Raw genomic sequence first — 19,722 nt, forward strand, 5'->3', positions numbered from 1 at the left:
GGAAGACAGCTAGTCATCACCAACCACAGCCAACCTTTGGGCTACTCTTTTATAAACAAATAGTGGGATTGACCGTCACATTATAACGTCCCCATAGTTGAAAGGGCGAGCATGTTTGGTGCGACCGGGATTCGAACCCGCGACCCTCAGATAACGAGTCGAATGCCTTAACTCACCTGGCCATGCCGGGACTTCTGGAAACTAGCATGACGAAATAATAACATTAGAGACTCTTAAATGTACTATATTTATCTCAATAAATATAGATTCTCTTTACATTTTCTATTGACCAAGCTACCCATCACAACTGGTTACTGACTAATTTATTTTCTTGGACGACACTCCAACCTGAACACCCACCTGGTTGAAATCGAGTAAAGGTTTTATCATATTCGAAAGAAGATGAGCTTGAAGATGAATGTTTGAAAGAAGATGTGGATGAAGTTGTTCTAGTCGTTGGACGTTTTGTCGTCGTCGTCGTTGTTGTGCTTGTTGTTGTAGTTGTCAATGGGGTCGTCGTCGTCGTTGTTGTTGTTTTAGGTCTTGTTGGAGGTATTATTATTGGTGGTCTGGTGGTTGTTGATGATGTTGTTGATAATATCGTAGATGACGGTGGAGTAAATTCTGGAAAACATGAGATACCACATAATTAATTATAACTTAAGTTTGTTTATTTAATACGAAAATGATTATTTTTCAAATATCGGAAATCAAACCTTGCAGACCAGTAAATAATCGCCAAGTCACTTAATCAGCAGTTACTGCAGTATATATATCTTAGAGTGGTTAGAGACACTGTTATCATATAAAAATGCTATTTTTAATAGGTCCTTTTCAGCCATTATGATATTATAACGTTATATATATATATATATGTAAAAACGGCTGGTTTGGGTTCAGAAAATTTTTATGTAGAGGAGCGAACAACGTTTCGACCTTCTTCGGTCATCGTCAGGTTCACAAAGAAAGAGGTAACTGACCGATCGCTGACCACATGTTTGAAGGGGGTTGTGTAACTGAGTGTAGAAATGTAGAGGGCGGGTTTAGATGTTTGATTATATTTATTAATGTAGGTATAAAGGTGTTCCTTTGTATTGGTTTATTTTGGGCTTGAGATACTGTATAAGTAAGGCTTCTTCAATTTTGCGTTTGTTTATGTTTGTGTCTTTATTTAGTATTTGGGTGTTTTCTATGGTTATGTTGTGTTTATTTGATTTGCAGTGTTCGAAAACGTGCGATTGTGACATTTTGTGTCCTTTGAATCTGGTTTCCATTTTTTTAATTGTTTCTCCAATATAGAAGTCGTGGCTGGTTGTTTTGGTTGTTTTTGAATTTCGCACAAAGGTACTTGAGGGCTATCTACGCTAGATGCACTAATTTAGCAGTGTAAAACTAGAGGGAAGGCAGCTAGTCAGCACCACCCACCGCCAACTCTTGGGCTACTCTTTTACCAACGAATAGTGGGATTGATCGTCACATTATAACGCCTCCACGGCTGAAAGGGCGAGCATGTTTGGCGCGACGGGGATGCGAACTCGCGACCCTGAGATTACAAGTCGCACGCCTTAACATACTTGGCCATGCCGGGTCTTTAGAAGTCGTGGCAGTTATCACATTGTATTTTATAAATAATGTTGATGTTGTGTTTGTCAGTGTAGTTTTTACGTAGTATAGACCTCAGTTTTGTGCCTGGTTTTTGAATAAATTTGGTATTAAGTGGAATATCATATTTTGTTACTAGTTTTTGCCAAATGTTGGTTATTTTTCTGCTGATGTCGAGAATATATTGTATGTAGCAGTATATGGTTTCGTGATTATTTAATTCGTGTGATATATTTACTTTTGTTAGTTGATTTTGCTTTTTGTCTAGGTGTGTGTGTGTGTATAATGTTTTCTACGGTTTGTGGAGGAAACTTATTGATGTTGAAGAAGTATTGTTCTATTTTGTCTAATTCGTCGTTATTTTTAGTTTACTAGCTACAATCCGTATTGTATATCATTTCACAATTAGGGACGGCAAATGCAGATAGCTCTCGTCTATCACTTGGGTCGCGCAGATGGCACTCGAGTAACTTTGCGCAAAATAACAATGAAACAACAACAACTTGTTTTCACAGTTTAGAACAAATGAAGTTTCATTACACAGACTATATTTATGTATTTGTCAGGGAATTGACATCCACGTGGATGTCACTGGGCAATGAGCACCTGAAAAGCACTTTAGTCTCATCTGTTATTTTCTTCAGCGAATACTTAAATAATAAATTATTTCAATGGTGAATCAAATATCATTAAGTTAAAAAAGAACTTAGAGCGTCCTTTAATGATATTAATAATAAAATTTCAAATCTCTGCTATTTAAAAAATGTATTTTATAAAAGAGGAAATCAATTTGAACATAACAGTGAGCGCTGGGCAATGGTCAACATTGTCAAATGTCCAAACAAAATACTTGTTATAAAATTCCACCAGAAGAAATAAGCCCACAACACTAATCCATTTCCGAATTAGTTTTCTTACAATAGCCATTTCAGCCACTACGGATATTTAGAGAGCTTTAAATAAGCACGAAAAACTTTGACAGCAAAAGTTTCCTTTGATAACCTTGGAAATACCGATATGATCCACAATTCCAAAACATTTTTTCTAAGTTATTTCTGCGCCAAGTTGTTTGTGGATCCATGATGTTAAACCACATAAACTACTCGATTGTTTTCTCAGACCTTTTCAGTGAGCGTTGTTAAAAGTAAAAGACATAAAATTGCTTAATATGATGTAATATGTAGACTCTACCATTAGTAAAAAGTATTATACTATAATCTGAATGAAGATTAATTGTGAGTGTTTGTTCCTTCTTTAATTATGGCCCGGCATGGCCAGGTTGTTAAGAAACTCGACTCCTTATCTGAGGGTCGAGGGTTCGAATCCCCGTCATGCCAAACATGATCGCCCTTTCAGCCGTGTGGGCGTTATAGTGAGACGGTCAATCCTACTATTTGTTGGTAAGAGAGTAAACGAAGAGTTGGCGGTGGGTGGTGATGACTAGCTGTTTTCCCTCTAGTCTTACAGTCCTAAATTAAGGACGGCTAGTGCAGATAGTCCTCGTTTAGCTTTATACGAAATTCGAAACAAACCAAATCACTTGAATTATCACTGTTTGTTTATATCATTAAAAGTAAGTGCTATTACAATCATACAAAAGACCAACACGAACTTACTGTTGTATGACGATTACATGAACAAGACCATACTAAAATATCAGCAGAAAATATATAGTTATTTTATTAATATTTACATGATTGCACTAACTGGTGCCTATTTCTAGTCTGTTTCACTTTGGAATTCGTGAAGGTCAATGATGTATTTAGCCTCATAATACTTTACAACAGCCTTGTCACAACCCCACCCCCAACTCCATATTTCACCCTTAAGTGAAATGTAAATTGTGATTCATTGAAAGGTAAAGTCAGTAGCTCTCTCTTTGGTTATCAATCAGTGAACACGTTACTAATTTTTTTTTGTTTTTGTTTTGCATTTCGTGCAACACTACACGAGGGCTATCTGCGCTAGCCGTCCCTAATTCAGCAGTGTAAGACTAGACGGAAGGTAACTAGTAATCACCATCCACCGATAACTCTTGGGCTACACTTTTACCAACGAATAGTTGGATTGATCGTAACATAATAACGCCCCTACGGCTGAAAGGGCAAGCATATTTGGTCTGACGGTGATTCTAGGCCGCGACCCTCAGATTACGAGTCGAGTGCTTTAACCATCTGGCTAGGGCGGGCCTGAACACGTTACTAAACGACTTTAGAATAAACGTAAAAGTGTGGAAATAATGATTCACCGAAACTTTGATCCAGTAGCACTTTGTTACTCTGCCCAAAGCGTTGATGGTTTTCAATAAACAATTTCATACTTTTGTCTCTCTTTTTACCAGAAAATTTAAAGAACGAAAAAGGATAATTTTTTAATTTTATAATTTGTCATTGATTTAGTCATGGATACTTGTGATAGTACGGCTTGAACTCAAAAATAATTTTGTATTAGTTTAGAAATCCTGCTCGTCCGTTAGCCGTAATTATTTTATAAGACCCAAATGAACTAGAATGGCTGACGTTTAGTCAAAGTGCTATAGGAATAACTTTAGATCCAGATCACGTGGCCATCCTACAGTAAAACGAGTTGCGATTTGCGGCTCTAAAAAAAAAAAAAATCTCACATCTGGTTTGAAACAAAAAAATTAGTATTGCGATCATAGTTTGGTAAATTAAAAACGTATACTTACACATAAGGAAACGCCGCATAGTTCAACCAGAACCAAACGAACTGGTTGGGGTGAGGGGGGAGTGTTTTTATGACTCTTTTTCTTGATCCAGTTATAATTTAATAACTTATACTGCTTTGTACAAAATATTCAAGAAAGAAAACCGAAAAAAATCAAATCGGGTTAATATACCTGTTTATCACCGAATATTTCAAAAAGGCATGAGTGTCACCGTGAAGATACGGCACGGTTGTGCAACCAAAGTAAAGCCCTAAATTAAATAATGAAGTTCCATTACCTGATAGCAAGTTTTCTCAGAGTGTTTTGCACAATCTACACCTTCCATGCATAAGAGAGACTTAAATTATGCCAGTGGTCACGCAAGTTTAACGATAATAAATGTGCTATCATTATCATTAAAACGAACCTTTCACCCACGGAGTGCATTTCTGAATTGCGTGACTCATGTTTTTGAGTCTACAGGCAACAGGCGTCATCTACCGTCCGTAGCTTCTTGGTATATTGTAGGTCCTGGCATTGCGAACCCACTATAAAATAGGTCACCTCAGCTTTTCTAACTTCAGAATCAGCGCAACGACGACAAGAATTTGTTTGTTTGTTTGTTTGCTTTTTTTAATTTCGCGCAAAGCTACACAGGGGCTATCTGCGCTAGCCGTCCCTAATTTAGTAGTGTAAGACTAGAGGGAAGGCAGTTAGTCATCACCACTCACCGCCAACTCTTGGGATACTTTTTTACCAACGAATAGTGGAATTGACCGTAATATTCTAACGCCCCCACGGCTGAAAGGGCGAGCATGTTTTGTGCGACGGGAATTCGAACTCGACACCCGTAGATTACGACGAGGACAAGAAATTCTGGGTATTTTACAAGTCAAATTACTTATATAGCAGGTAGTTATAAAGCATTGGTCCTTTTTAGGGTAGCAACTATCACGAAATATGGCAGTTAGACTAAGATAGTTTTATACGCGTTATTGTAAACTAGTCCATACCGGTTTGTATTTTAAAGCAAAAAAATTATCGAGTCCTGTCATAAATAAATTTCTAGAAATCGATAATTTCTTCGATAAATACCAGCATTAATGGGTGTTAATAATTCGAAGTTTAATTTACGTATTTTGACTAGAAATTAAAACTGTTTGAACCCGTTTTGTTGGTCCAGAGTAAGTAGACGATTTTGTGAAGTTAAGTTATACGGTTAAATCTTACAAACTCCGCAGTGGTGATTATAACCATACATGAAAAAATATAAATAAATCTGACTTGCTATACAACCTGATATCAGGTGATTTTAGTGTTTCATAACTTATTTAAAACATAGATTTATTTCCCCTATCGTTTTTTGAAGCGTGTAGAAATAAATAACTTGTGTACCTGCATAGATGCACTATTTTTTAAGCCTCTTAATGGCTTGGCGGTAAGTCTGCAAGTTTACAACGCCAGAAACTGGGTTTTGTGTGGTGGGCATTGCCAGAGATAAATATATTACGCAAATACTCGACTTGTACAATTTTCAAAAGGGTAAATTAACGTGTGAGAGAGAAAATATGAATAATTCGAAGCAAAATTAATTCATACTGTTTTGGATTACAACCAGTGTTGTTCTCTCAACTTTGTTTCCTGCATTTATCTATAGTTTACAGCAAGTCGGGCGAAAGTCGATGATTTAAACGAGCAAATGCACGAGAAGGACTGGAATTTTTCAACGTGAAAAGAAGGCACCTCATGCGCAAGTGAGCTGAGCAGACAGGTCAGATATTCTTAGTGCAGTAGTGTATCAAGCAATACCCACTGTGTGGTGAGTGGGTTGGGGGAGAATGAGAAGCCATATTACTCCCAAAATTGTATGGAAGAATTTTTAAAAATATTTTGTGTTCTCTTGCTTTAAATATTTGTCTATAATTACAAAGATACAACCCAAACTACGAATTGTTTTATAACTAAAGCAGTGACCATTGCTAACTTTAAACTACTGACCAAAGAGAAGGTAAACAACCAGACAGTAGCTCCCTCCAACGCCAAGACTATATTCAATTCTTTAAATAGTATAAATAATGAGCAATTTTATAAAGCGTCGACAGCTAAAAGTGAGAAGTTTATTCAGAGACAGCATGATTTGAATATTTGTACCTTCCATTTGGCTGGGCATGGCTAGGTGATTAAGTCGCTCGACTCATAAACTAAGGTTCGCGGGTTAGAATCTCGTCAACCAAACATGCTCGTCCTTTCAGCCGTGGGGGCGTTATAATGTAACAATCAATCCTACTATTCGTTGGTAAAAGAATAGCCCAAGAGTTCGTGGTGGGTGGTGATGACTAGCTGGATTCTATTTAGTATTACACTGTTAAATTAGGAACGGCCAGTGCAGATAGCCCTCGTGTAGCTTTGCACGAAATTCCAAAAACAAAGAAACTTTCCATCTGCAGCCAACTAGGCCACATTTGACTATGAAAAAAGATAAAAGCTTTTCCGATAAATGTTTGAAAATAGAACAAAGGATTTCAAATAAACGTTCTTTGTAGTCGGAATATTCTTCGGATATTGTAGAGATATACTTCGAATATTCGTGGGGAAAAAAGTCTAACGATTTATCGTTATCCTCAGTAAAATAGTTTCTTCCTAATATTATATTAAAACATAGACGTACAAATATTTCATATCGGAGTCTTTTATTACCATTTCTGAATGAACAGTATTGTGATTCATATGTCATTGAATATATTATTAACCGATACCTGATCTAGGCTAAGCTATTATCAGTATTTTGCTGCATTAAAATGTAAAAGACAAAATTACTTCACATTTTATGATTGTACTCAATCTTTAACCGACAAACGAATATCATAAACAATTAGCTACTGCTTCACTTCAACTGGATGAAGTATTTCACCTGTTTGTTTATATAGTAATACGTATAACTGTGTGTGAATAACAATTTTAAACCCCAAATTCTGCCATAAAGATAATCCATTGGAGAAGAACTCTGTTCAGACCCTCTATAAAACCTATAACTCATATTAAAACTCTAAATCATATGATAAATATTAATGTGTTAAGGATATAATACCGTTCAGTAATCGCTAAAGGATGTATGAAAATCTAATATAGGAACATGTTAAAATAATTCGTTGAAGACAGAACATTGTTAAAACATTTTTGAAAGTATATCTATTTAAAAATCCAAAATGTATTTAAATGTCCATAGAGACAAATGCATTTCTTTTGATATATAAAACACTGTTTAGACATTCCTAGAGAATACATAAATATGTTTATTTTCATATATAACCGCCGCTCAAACATTCCTAGAGAACTTAAGAGTTTAAAACTCGAAACATTGACATAACCATTACGTATTTAAGACAGAACCTTAATGTTTGACGACAAATAATAACAAAAAAATGTTAAAACATATAAATTTAAAATGCATTTCATACCGTAGATTTAGAAACGTTTACGAATTGTTAATTTCACACAATGTTAGTTAAAAAATCTATCGTTTCTCAGGTGTTCCAGAACAATGATTTACCCACAACCTACGTACAAAAGAACAGAGGCCTATGATATGTTAATTGGTTTTATTACCTACATTTGTTTATTTATTTAAAAGCAGGTTGACAAAACTAAACCACTTGGTTTGTATTTATTCATGCCTCGTGTAGCAACACTACTTAATAATACAGAAACAATGTTTACTCGTTAATTGTTTTCGTTTTTCCATAATTTGTTGTCCAGTGCTTGAAACACGAATATAATGAGTTTCTAGGTAGTTCATAGTTAAATGTTATTAAATATCTGATTGAACGCCAGGACAATGTAGTCTTTTTTTTCTGGGCACAACATCAAATAATATAAATTACTTCAAAATATTTAACAATAGGTTCAAAATAATTACGTCAGAAATATGCACAACGAAATTGAAAGCAAAGACAAAACTAATACAAGCTTATCACGTCATTACAATTATCCAAACGTGACTCCGGTCAAACCAAATGTTATTACATCTGTGTCAAAACGGAGTTCCTAAAAATATTGTCAAAAATACTGCAGATGCAATGAAACATTGTGTATTTGGATTTAATGTCATATTTTTGTTGTGTTTTCGAACCAGTTAAAAGCTGCATTTAACTACTGTTATAGCAATGAAAATAAAGTTACTGGTGACTGACCATTGTTGAATATCAATAAAAAATTATATAAGAAACAACTGAGTCAGAGCTGTTAAGACTAAGCCTTTCAATTGTAAACCCTTGGTTCAGGTGCACTGTGCTAATGAATAAATAAGCTTTGCGCAAAATTCAAAACAAACAAACCAAACTAATGAATAAAGTGCCAAATAACAATTAGAAATTACGAAGAAATTATGAGATAACAACTGTTAATTTGGATACAAAGTACACTTTTGATTTTAAAAGTGAGGACTGGTGGTGATAGTTACTATACATGCTTTAAATTAATACAGTTTATAATTTATATTATTGCTGATGAAATATGAAGAGGGAACACTGTCGTTAATGAGAAAATAATAGAAGCATGTACCCTCGCCCCACACGAGAAGCACACCAGTGTTTGGATATGATACTTGTATTCGTATATAGCACGTGTAATTATATTATAATAATTACAGGTTTTGATGTATCGAAGGAATATTACACGTGAATATCTATCATTCTTCAAAAACTAAAACAGAGAAAAGGTTTTAGAACACAAATTGAATACTGTCCTTTCAATCTTCTAACAAATGAAAGTAAAACACGAAACAAAATAACTAAACCTACTAAATACAAGGTCTCGAAACAAAATGTATAAGTTCTCGGCAAAAGTACCAGAAAAAAACGACAACAACAAAGTATGTTTTTAAAATTGTTTTAAGTATCTTGAATCTTAAAATCAAACACAAAATAAAGAACACTGAAAAACCAACCTAGCATACACTGGTATTGTACTTCTAAATATTTATAAGTTCCTGGGCAAGGTTCACCGAACGTGTGGCTTGTGACGTTGACTATACAGCTGGGAACGAGATTACATCTGAAAGGAAAAGATCGATTTCGTTAAGGAGCCAGTACTCATCTGACATGGTAAGTTCTTTACTCAACAATCTATAAAACTTCGAATTAAAAATATTATGATAACACAAACTAGTTCAAACAAACACACGCACAAAGAACTAGAATAAGTGTATGTATTGAAATTATAAAATATTGTAACATAAAAAAATAAGTGAACAAATAGAATAATAAACGTCCAAAATGATTAACTGGTTACGAAATATAGTTGTGTGGAAATACGCATCTGCTAACGTGTTTTTTCACTCAGTTTTTTTCCTTTTGTAAATTTTAGGACTAATTTTCTTTAAAACAGCGTTATTCAAGATTTGTTGTGTAGTTGGAAAGTGGACACAAAGACGAGACAAACTGCGAATTCGACATGAAAACAAATTATAAACTCAAAATAGAAACCAACATAACTAGCTAGTGTCCAATAATGTCGTTAATGAACGCAAAGCGATTATTAATACTGTTCACGTTTATCCTGATATCTGCTTGTTTAAGACTTCAGAAAAATACAAAAATAACAGTTTATCCCAAACCATCTAACATTCCATCCATATATGCATGTACATACAAAAAATAAACTCTAGATTCAGTTGTAGTTCATGTAATATCATCTTCTACTTGTTTTAAACACATAAATATTGGAGAAACGTAAAACTTACGTTTCAGAATAGAATGCGGAAATAATTGGTTTTATCTGTTAACAAATATAATAGTGAGTGTATTAAGCAAATTTTCACACTTTACAACAATAGATTTTTCCGTAAATATTTCTATATTTATATTATTGTGATAAAAAAGATTATTTTATTAATAAATTTAAAAACCACGCCAAAAGTTGCACAGTTTAAAACACAGAGGGACTTTATATATGCAAAAACGAGCCGTTTTTGCATATATATTTCTCTACAAGTGGGTTTTCTCTACATCATAGAGGGACTTTAAAGTACTGTAGTTGTTGTTTTCTTAATACAAAGCTGCGCAATGGGGAATTGAATTCGAGTGTGTTTTTTTTGCGCTGTAAGTCCATATATCTACCACTTATCCACGGAGGAACAAAAGTGTATTAAGCATTAAGGTGACAAAAAATAGAGATAAAAAAATAGAATGTTTGTCACTCTAACGTAGTCTTTATAAAATATAGTGTGTTACTATGGAAACTCAATAATACATTTGAAGATAGAAAACTGATAACTGATATTTTCTTATATGCGTTTTGTATATCTATTTTAAATAAATATTAATTCGGAGTTTTAAAAATTAAGCATTTCTCTGAGCCAGATAGATTAGTTTCCTCAGATACATACACACGTTTATATATGTATAGCTATTTATTTAATATGATAAGTTCCTTACCTTTCATGAATCACAAAGTACGACTTTTCCGCTGCACATTTCACACTCCAGTCTAAAATCCCCTGGTCGTTGCAGATGCTAATACTGAAACGACCGTAATTAGCACGTAGTACCTTAATTAACTTCTCGTTCTCACAGGCGATCTTCAAATTGTTTCCTTCGCAAGCATACGCTGTGCGGTAACGTGCTCTTTCTAGAACGAAACGAAAGCAGAATTGCTTTAACCACTCAGATCATGTTTAGTTTTCGATGCTCTCTCTACATTATACTCAAAAACCAAAACTCAATATCGCATTCTTAATGCAAGAGTTACAGTTAACATAGAAATATCGAAATCAAATTTGTAAATCATTTGACGTAGAGACGAAGCCAAGAGATGGGCCCAACTTTTGAAAAATATCTATCTATATTGATCAAACATCATTTTTCAGATTTCTATATAATAAACTCGTTTTGTATCATTTAATAGTTAAGTAATACTTCTATAAGTACTATTACGTTTGATATGATTTGTTGTAGTGACCAGTTTATTAAAAAATTCGATTAATTTTGGCTTCTTAATATATTTGCAAGTGATAAAACTGGCACGCCACTGGTTTTACGAAAATAGTTTTAGCTCTAATATTTTGACATGCCACTAGTTATTTATCGAGGATTCATGATTCAGTCACGTGCCTCGAAGTAGCAGCAATCACACATTTAAATAGTGTGATTAGACATCGTGACCACTAGATAAAGGTATTGTACCAAAACGTTGAACTGATACATGGATGGTCGTCAGAAATGTTACTGCACGATTTGTATTGTTAACGTTAAATAAGAACACGCATGAAACTCTCTGTTACATGGTGGTGTTAACGATTTATATATATTTTGTTTCGTCTATAGAAAATATTCCATTTTACACAAGTTTCACAAAGGTAGATAAAGTCATTCCGAAACTACACACTTATTCGATACATGTTTATTTATATATTATCTATGGTAAATTCATTATTAATGAAAGGTTATTTTAGGACATGAAAAGTTGCTTCCCTTATATGTAAGTCTATGGATTTGCAACGCTAAAATAAGGGGTTCGATTCCCCTCGGTGGATTCAGTAAATAGCCCATTGTGGCTTTGCTATAAGAAACACACACCCTTATATGTAATTGCGAAAAAAAATAAAAACCGCAAAATATAAAATTTATATGTATCTCCCCACAGATCAAGTGAACCTCCATAATAAATTGGGTGAAGACCCATCAAGAAGGGAGAGAGGTAGTGGTAAAAAACTCCCACAAAAATCACGAAAAGCAGAAATGAAAATTTGTATGTACCTCCATACGATTTTTGGTGAAGATCCATCCACACTCTATGAAGTAGTTATATGGACAGAGAACAGAAAGTGCTATCTATAATGTAATAATAAAAGGGTGTGTCTGTGTGTGCGTGACCGCCATAACTCCAAGAGGAAGGAACCTAGAAACTTGAAATTTTGCATCCATACTGTGTGGACCCTGATGGTGTGCACGTGGGTATTATTACTTAACCACGTGCATGCACATCTTTTTAATGAGGCAAGTTAGCAAGAAACCGCATAGAAAAGAAATGGTTCCTTTTGTTAATATAACAACTTCTAATATGTAGAAAAACCAGTGTGTTTTGGTAACTGCGTTCAAACAATGGCTCCTATGTCATGCCACTCAGCAACAAAAGTATAACCTGATATTGTTGTTAGTCCATGTACTGAAAATATAAAATTAAGTGTATGAACAAGAAAATTGAAACCAAAATTTTGTTGATTACTTAACACAGTTTCCGTTGCTTAAAGAGGTTTGTTTTATTATTTAAGTTTAAAATTAACTCAATATTTTGACTTTCATGATACATTTTATACACTTGGATCTATGTTTCATTATCTCACACTGTTTTTTTTTTTTACTTCAGACTTATTTATTAATTTCCTTAGTTCATACCAGCAGTCATTACACATACAAACTTTTTACAGAAACTCAGATCACGGCCCCTTCTAACCCCGTCACTAAAGCTGAAATAGATTCTGTAAAAAAAAAAAAATGTGATAGAAATTTGTGATGTCAAATATAAGTGTGAAATATTTCAAGCAATGATAAAGTTCTTTGATAATAAATAATTATAAATGTACCCTTCTTTCTTTAAGACTTTTTTGCGTTTCTTGGAGATAAAGATATTTAAAATAATTTTGACTGTTCCTCTGTGCTGAAATAGGTTCAGAATACGCACACTAACATATTCACTTAGAATAAATAAGACTAATGGGCAGAGGCTGGCATGGCCAGGTAGTTAAGGCACTCGACTCGTAATCACCCGCGAGGGTCGCGGTTTCGAATCCTCATCACACCAAACATGCCCGTCCTTTCAGCTGTTGGGGCGTTATAATCTGACGATCAATCTCACTATTCGTTGGTTAAAGAGTAGTTCAAGAATTGGAGGTGGGTGGTGATGACTAGCTGCCTTCCCTCTGGTCTTACACTGCGAAATTAGGGACGGCTAGCGCAGATAGCCCTCGTGTAACTTCGCGCGAAATTCAAAACAAAACTAATGGGTAGAGCGAAACGTCCCCCGTTAGGACAGCGGCAAGTCAACGGATTTACCCGCTAACATTAGGGGTTCGATTCGCCTCAGTGGACTCAGCAGATAGCCTGGTGTGGTTTTGTTGAAAGAAAATCATACGCGAGCGAAGCCAGGTACTGTTACTAGCTGTATTTATATAGACTGTGCTTCTTATTTGCAGTCACAGAATTGACAGCTAACTAAACACTATGTGTATTATACCAAGAAAATACAAAGAAATGGTTAAAAGAGAACACGAATTAATTATAGAACCAACGTTTCGGCCAAACAGCCTAAATCGGCACATGGAAGTCGCTTGGGCAAAATTTTGACCACTTAACATTTTATTATTACAACAGTTTTAACAATTTTTTTGTAGGTTCACAGTTCCCGCTACTATAAAATCTTTCTCTGCACTTTAGACCCGTGAGTGCGTTATTAAAAGTGATAGTTAAATCCCAATATTCTATTAGGGTAGTCCGATATTTGACGATGAATACTGTTGAGTAGCTGTTCCCTCTAGTGTATCAAATTCAGGACGGCTCTTTTGTAAACTTGCACAAAAATACTAAAATAAAATAAAAATGGTATTTTCAGGCTATTATTCTGCAGCTGAGTTAGATTGTTTTGTTTTTTATTCATGTTAATATGATATACTGAACTAGCGAGAAATTCCTTTTTTATATATATTTTTTCTATGTACACAAAAGTGTGAGCGATTGAAACTAAACGCAAGTCTAGACAATAGACTATCTGTTCTCTGCCTTCCACGGATATCGAAACTTGGTTTACAACAGCAAACAAAGAACCAAAACAGGATACACCTCTGAATACGCGTTAACATTCTACACAAAACAAAGTGATACCTTTATTACATAGCAAATGTGCATATTCCACACAACATAAAAAATAAACACGCCTCCAGTAACACAGTGGTACTTTTGCTGACTTACAACGCTAGAAAACGGGTGTTAGCATCCAGGGTTAGCAGAGCATAGATACTTTTTTGTGTAGCTTTGTGCACAATGAAAAAAAAAACGATCACTTATCCACCTTTTCGCGCATTTATTGAGCAAAGTATATTTATAATAAAAAATACTTTCTGATTATCATTATTCATTATACCATTTAAATTAATACTAAATACTGACTAAAATTTAAAAAGTTAAATTAAATTATTATAATTCAACCCTATAAATATTGTTTTTTAGTTTGGTTGAAGTTAAGCACAAAGCTATACAATGTGTTAGATGGTTATATTTTTCCCACAGCCCGGCATAACTAGGTGGTGAGGGCGCTCGACTCGTATTATGTAGGTCGAGGGTTCGAATCCCGGTCGCACCAAACATTCTCGCCCTTTCAGCCGTGGGAGCGCTATAATGTTACGGTCAATCCAACTATTCGTTGGTAAAAAAAAAAGTAGTCAAACAGTTGGCGGTGAGTGGTGATGACTACCTGCCTTCCCTCTAGCCTTACACTGCTAAATTAGGGACGGCCAAAGCAGATATCCCTCATATAGTTTCGCGCGAAATTCAAAAACAAACAAACGTTTCCCATCAAGAGTATCGCAACACAATTTATAGCGTTATAAACCCGTAGACATACTGGTGAGCCAACGTGTGAAAAGCACACTTTTCACTGTTTTCAACACCAAACACTTTTATTCACATCTCTTCTAGGATTATCTTTCGTAAATAATCCTGATCTTATAAAATATTGTTACAGTAATCTATATCACACCTTTCTTTTAAGTGAGTAATTAATGTTATTTTAACCTACAATGTCCTTCAAATTTCATCTAGAAACATCTTAACTCTCCTAATTTGCTCGTTTTTTCTCTGCAGCTAAAGATGTCGCCAATTTTAAACCGTACACCAACATAACGCTGAGCCTTCTGCACAGTAATTCCTTTTAATTATCTTCCTTGAGGCCACATTGCTTTGCTCAACGTTTAGAAACACTTGCCTGTAACAATTAAAACCCTGAGGCTTCGTGGTTAGTCATGTGTTGTGAATAGAAATTACACACAAACTTTAAACACGAGAACATCACAACATTTAAGTGCGCGCAAAGTAGGCTTTAGGTTAGTTAGGTTATTAAACCTACTTTCTAAGTTATTATAACGAGAGCTTGTTAATTATATAAAGATTTTTCTTTATATAAAACTCCGTTTGTTTGTTTTTTATTGTCTGTATCCACAATACTGAAACACAAATATTAGCTTCTGGTATACCAGATGTGAGTTAAACCGTAAAATATTTAAGCCTTCTCCTTGGTTTCAAAAATTGTAATTGTGGCTATTATCAGTTATGCATATTTTGAATAAGTAATGATTACTCAACTTCATTCAAACGTTTAGTTAGAGTGAACCAAGTGGCAACAGTCTATTAAGTAATATATAGTTGACTTTGTTAGTTCTGCTCTGTGTTGGTATTCTGATTTGATCAAAATTTGACATTGTTAGAAACTCATGAGCATGTATATCGTAAATAAAAATAAAAGTTTTCCGATGAATCGCTGAGATAACTGTTTTATCCATAAATGTTTTATTACAGTTCATACGTCAGAGATGTACTTCAACGTAAGTACTGAAGTAGAGATTCGTACATTACACGTAAGCTGTTGCATTTCAAAATCACTTGCCATCAGAGATAGTATGTTTTTGTATGTTTATATTTTCTGTGTCGCAGTACAGTTTTTAAATGTTATTATATAAATTTTAATGAATCGTTTCATTGTTTAAGTTTTTTCTTAAAACACAAAACCTCATGCCCTTCTAAACATCACCTTTGACCTCAACAGAAACTTTTACGTTGAAATCTTTATGAATAAATATTTCTGTTGTTAGGTAGGAAGATAATTTGTCACCCGTAAGTTCAGTTCATACGTATAAATATTAATGTACGTCCATATTTAACAATGAGATATGTGCGTTTTAACATAAAATCTAATTATGTTACAGTTATATTACAGTTCTACAAATATATATATATGTATATTCATAATTGTCATCAAAATATAGACAGTATATAATAATAATACAAAGGTCTCTTGATAGTTAAAAGTAAAAAAGAAAAAAAAAGCGTTTGCGGATTTCTTTGATGTGTCGTTTAGCTAATTTAAACCGGAAGTACATATTTCATTTTGGTGGCCGGAAACAATCAAAACCTGCCTATGACACAACAGCTTACGTTTGCTCGTGGAAATAATTTTAATGGGCGTACCGTAGCTTTCCGTACTAGCTTCATGAACAAAGAAAATAATGATGCCAATTACATGATTATATACTTACATAAATTACATGTAACTAAATGATATATATATGTGGCACAGAAATTAAATATATATACAAAAGCTTATATGTATACAATACAGAAAATTAGTATATGTCATATATATAAATATATATGCATACTGTATTTCAGGACGGTTAACCTGAAGATGACTTAAGAAGGTTAAAACATTTTTCTCTGCTTTATTAGTAAAAGTATGTATTGATTGCACAGAACTAAACACATAAATCTCAGTGTTCGTACACACTTTGTGTTACATACTTGATGAAGATAACATTGAATTAGAATTTCATGATGAATTCTGAGCATCAAAAAGATTTTATACTGTTGTTTGGTTTCACTTGAATTCACAATAACTGCATTTTAAAATATTCAAAAAATTTAAGGATAATACCAGTTGCACTTATATTTCAAAACTAATCTTAACGTAACACACCGACTGGGTAATTTCCTTCCTAACTGTATTCGAGTTAGGGCAAACTTTGTCATTCAAATACCTGCTTGAGTTAATAAGAAGATAATTTAGTAAACCATTCTCTGTGATGCATATCTCTCCCATTGTGTAGATTTGTGCTTAATTCAAAACAAACAAATAAACAAAACCGACAAACCTGGTGGCCATCTTTGTTATGACGAACCTTCAGGTAATATTTAAAGGAAAAAGATCCTCACAACGACAAAAGCAGAACAGGTGAATCCGTGCTAATCAAACTGTGTTAATTATCAAGTCTTAACGTACAATATTTTCCCACGCTGGGACAGTGGTAAGTCTACAGATTTACAACGCTAAAATCAGGGGTTCGATTTCCCTCGGTGGACCCAGTAGACAGCGAGACGTGGCTTTGCTATAAGAAAACACATACGCGTACAATATTACTCTACAACGTGCCGCAGTGTTGGGCTTGTAACAGCAAACGTAATGAGAAGTTTCCGGTTGTATTTTGGTACCTGGTATTTTCGACCTGAACGTCGCATTGTGCCGTCTGATCAGATACCGTTAAGGCCTGAGGAGTTAAAACATCTCTAATTTAGAGTTGCTGATCAGCGGGAAGGCAACCAGTTTGCAACACTCGCCGTACAAGTAGGCTATTCATAACTAGTACATGTATTAGAATTGAGCGTCACAGCTGTAGCGTTCGCGCAGTTAACAATATGTAACTCGGGACTCAGGTCTTGAACCTCCGTACCACAACCCACACGTCGACCATTAGACTATCTTCTATTTTTAGTTATTCCCGTAACTATTATCTACTGGCAATATGAAAGTTGTTTGTTATTTCACCAGTTTCTATATTAATAGAGATGGATTTTGAAACAGGTTTGTTCTCAGGTTTTTGTACGCTTAAAAACAACAACAAAACAAATTTAGCATATCTTTAGTTGACCAAAGCAACGATAATAACAGTGCCGTGTGGTCAAGGACTGCCACAGTTTTCCTAACCTTTCCTTGAGCCTGTAGTTTACCAGCAGACACCAACACGCTCGTGCGAATGAAAACAATAGGACCTATCGAGCTATTTTCCCGGTTCCTATCAAAAGAACAATGACGGTAGTTTATCAAAACTCGAATCGACAGCCCCGGCCTTCGTTCTAATGCAGGGGGCGTCCGGTTATTAGAAATGATTCCACAACAAATGGTTGATGAACAGTTGGTTCAAGAACCAGTTTTGGACCGCGTTGCACTTTCCTTCTGGCCTGGAGTGACCTTTTTTGTTCTCGGGATTATAAGAGTGACTGCCATTTAATCAGTGACACCAACTACACTCCTTATGGACTCCCAAAAGAGTCAAGAATGACCCGATACGGCCAACGACTGCACAAGGTAATCACACTGACAAAAATGAACAACTTAATTGAGGGAATGTTCGTTGACCGATTGACATTTAAAGTTACTCCTTGATATGTATAATGGATATTCATAATAAGGTTCTTACATTAACGACTGTTAGATATTGCAGTGTTATAATCTTTCCCGTTGAATTAAATACCTTAGAGATAACAGAGTAAATAATAAATAAAAATACACCAACGCTTTTTCTTTAATCTAAGAGAAACACGTTTTAGGAGAATGATCAATAAATATTTACATATTTACAAGTGGAGCTAACTTTAAGTGCAAAAAGCAAAAACACAACAACGATCTTATCTCTAAGAAATAAACAACAACAGAAAACTAAACCTATTCGTCATAACAATTCAGGCCCATTTTGCCCTTGATAAAAATAAATAAACATACGATATCTTTTAACTTTTAAATCCCTATCTTATGATATTAACGTGAAATACCTTTTGATATTCTAAACAAAAGGATTGTTGTTTTTATTGTTTTTGTTCTCTTTGTTGCTGAAACACGTCCAAAACTGTCCTTGGGATATATACAAATATCTTTACAAGAAACATTATGCTGTTAACAGGTGTGTACATAATTCTCTCTCTCTCTCTTTTTTTTTTAAAGTTTCCTGGTTATCAAGGAAATGGAAGTTAAATATGTGTAGTGTCTTGGTTACAGTAGGTTAATATGAAACAATTGAATATTGCTGGTTTACTGATTTTTCCACTGTTACGAGGGATTTTTCTACCAGAACTTCCGGTTGAGTGCAAAAGATAATTATTCAGTCGTGTCTAATTCGAGGATTGTTTTATTGAGGTCGTATTAAACAAAGTGTGATGAAACAAGGTCCCGTTTCTAAACAGGGTAAATTGTCACACCCAGTTCTTATACATATTATTAAACTAAACATTAATAATATTGTATTTTGTGCACCATATAATACAAAGACAATTCTGTTTTTTTTTGTTGGGTCAATTTTTATTTTTATTTATACGTGAAAATAATCCCATTGAATGTATAATAGTCAGTCTGTAAAATAATTAGATGAAAGTAAAGCCTACTTAATCCTATTTCCAAAATTTCGATGGGGTTATTCTAGATTCTTAAATGTTTTACTTATTAAGAAATCATTACAATTCTCAGAATAGAATTCGTTAGGTTTGTTTCTCTGTTTGGAATTAAGCACAAAGCTGCACAATGGGCTATCTGTGTTCTGCCCACTACGGGTATCGAAATCCGGTTTCTAGTGGTGTCAGTCTACAGACATACCGCTATGCCACTAGGAGGCGGTTCGTAATAATTCGCTTTTCATAGCTTCT

The 19,722-nt window shown here is 34.4% G+C and overlaps 1 protein-coding gene across 6 annotated transcripts in view; it reads right to left on the reverse strand.

The window, feature by feature from the left end:
* Positions 1 to 19,722, reverse strand: part of LOC143248835 (latrophilin Cirl-like) — a 185,156-nt gene that overhangs the window by 30,550 nt on the left and 134,884 nt on the right. For all 6 annotated transcript variants that reach the window (XM_076497664.1, XM_076497665.1, XM_076497661.1 and 3 more), the window contains exons 3-5: positions 10,705 to 10,897; positions 9,216 to 9,322; positions 361 to 624 (exon numbers count right to left, since the gene is read on the reverse strand). In XM_076497664.1, the coding sequence (XP_076353779.1) occupies positions 361 to 624; positions 9,216 to 9,322; positions 10,705 to 10,897 (564 nt within the window). The remainder of the gene's footprint in view (positions 1 to 360; positions 625 to 9,215; positions 9,323 to 10,704; positions 10,898 to 19,722) is intronic.

Source organism: Tachypleus tridentatus, chromosome 4 (assembly GCF_004210375.1).
Source record: "Tachypleus tridentatus isolate NWPU-2018 chromosome 4, ASM421037v1, whole genome shotgun sequence".
Taxonomy (NCBI): Eukaryota; Metazoa; Arthropoda; class Merostomata; order Xiphosura; family Limulidae; genus Tachypleus; species Tachypleus tridentatus.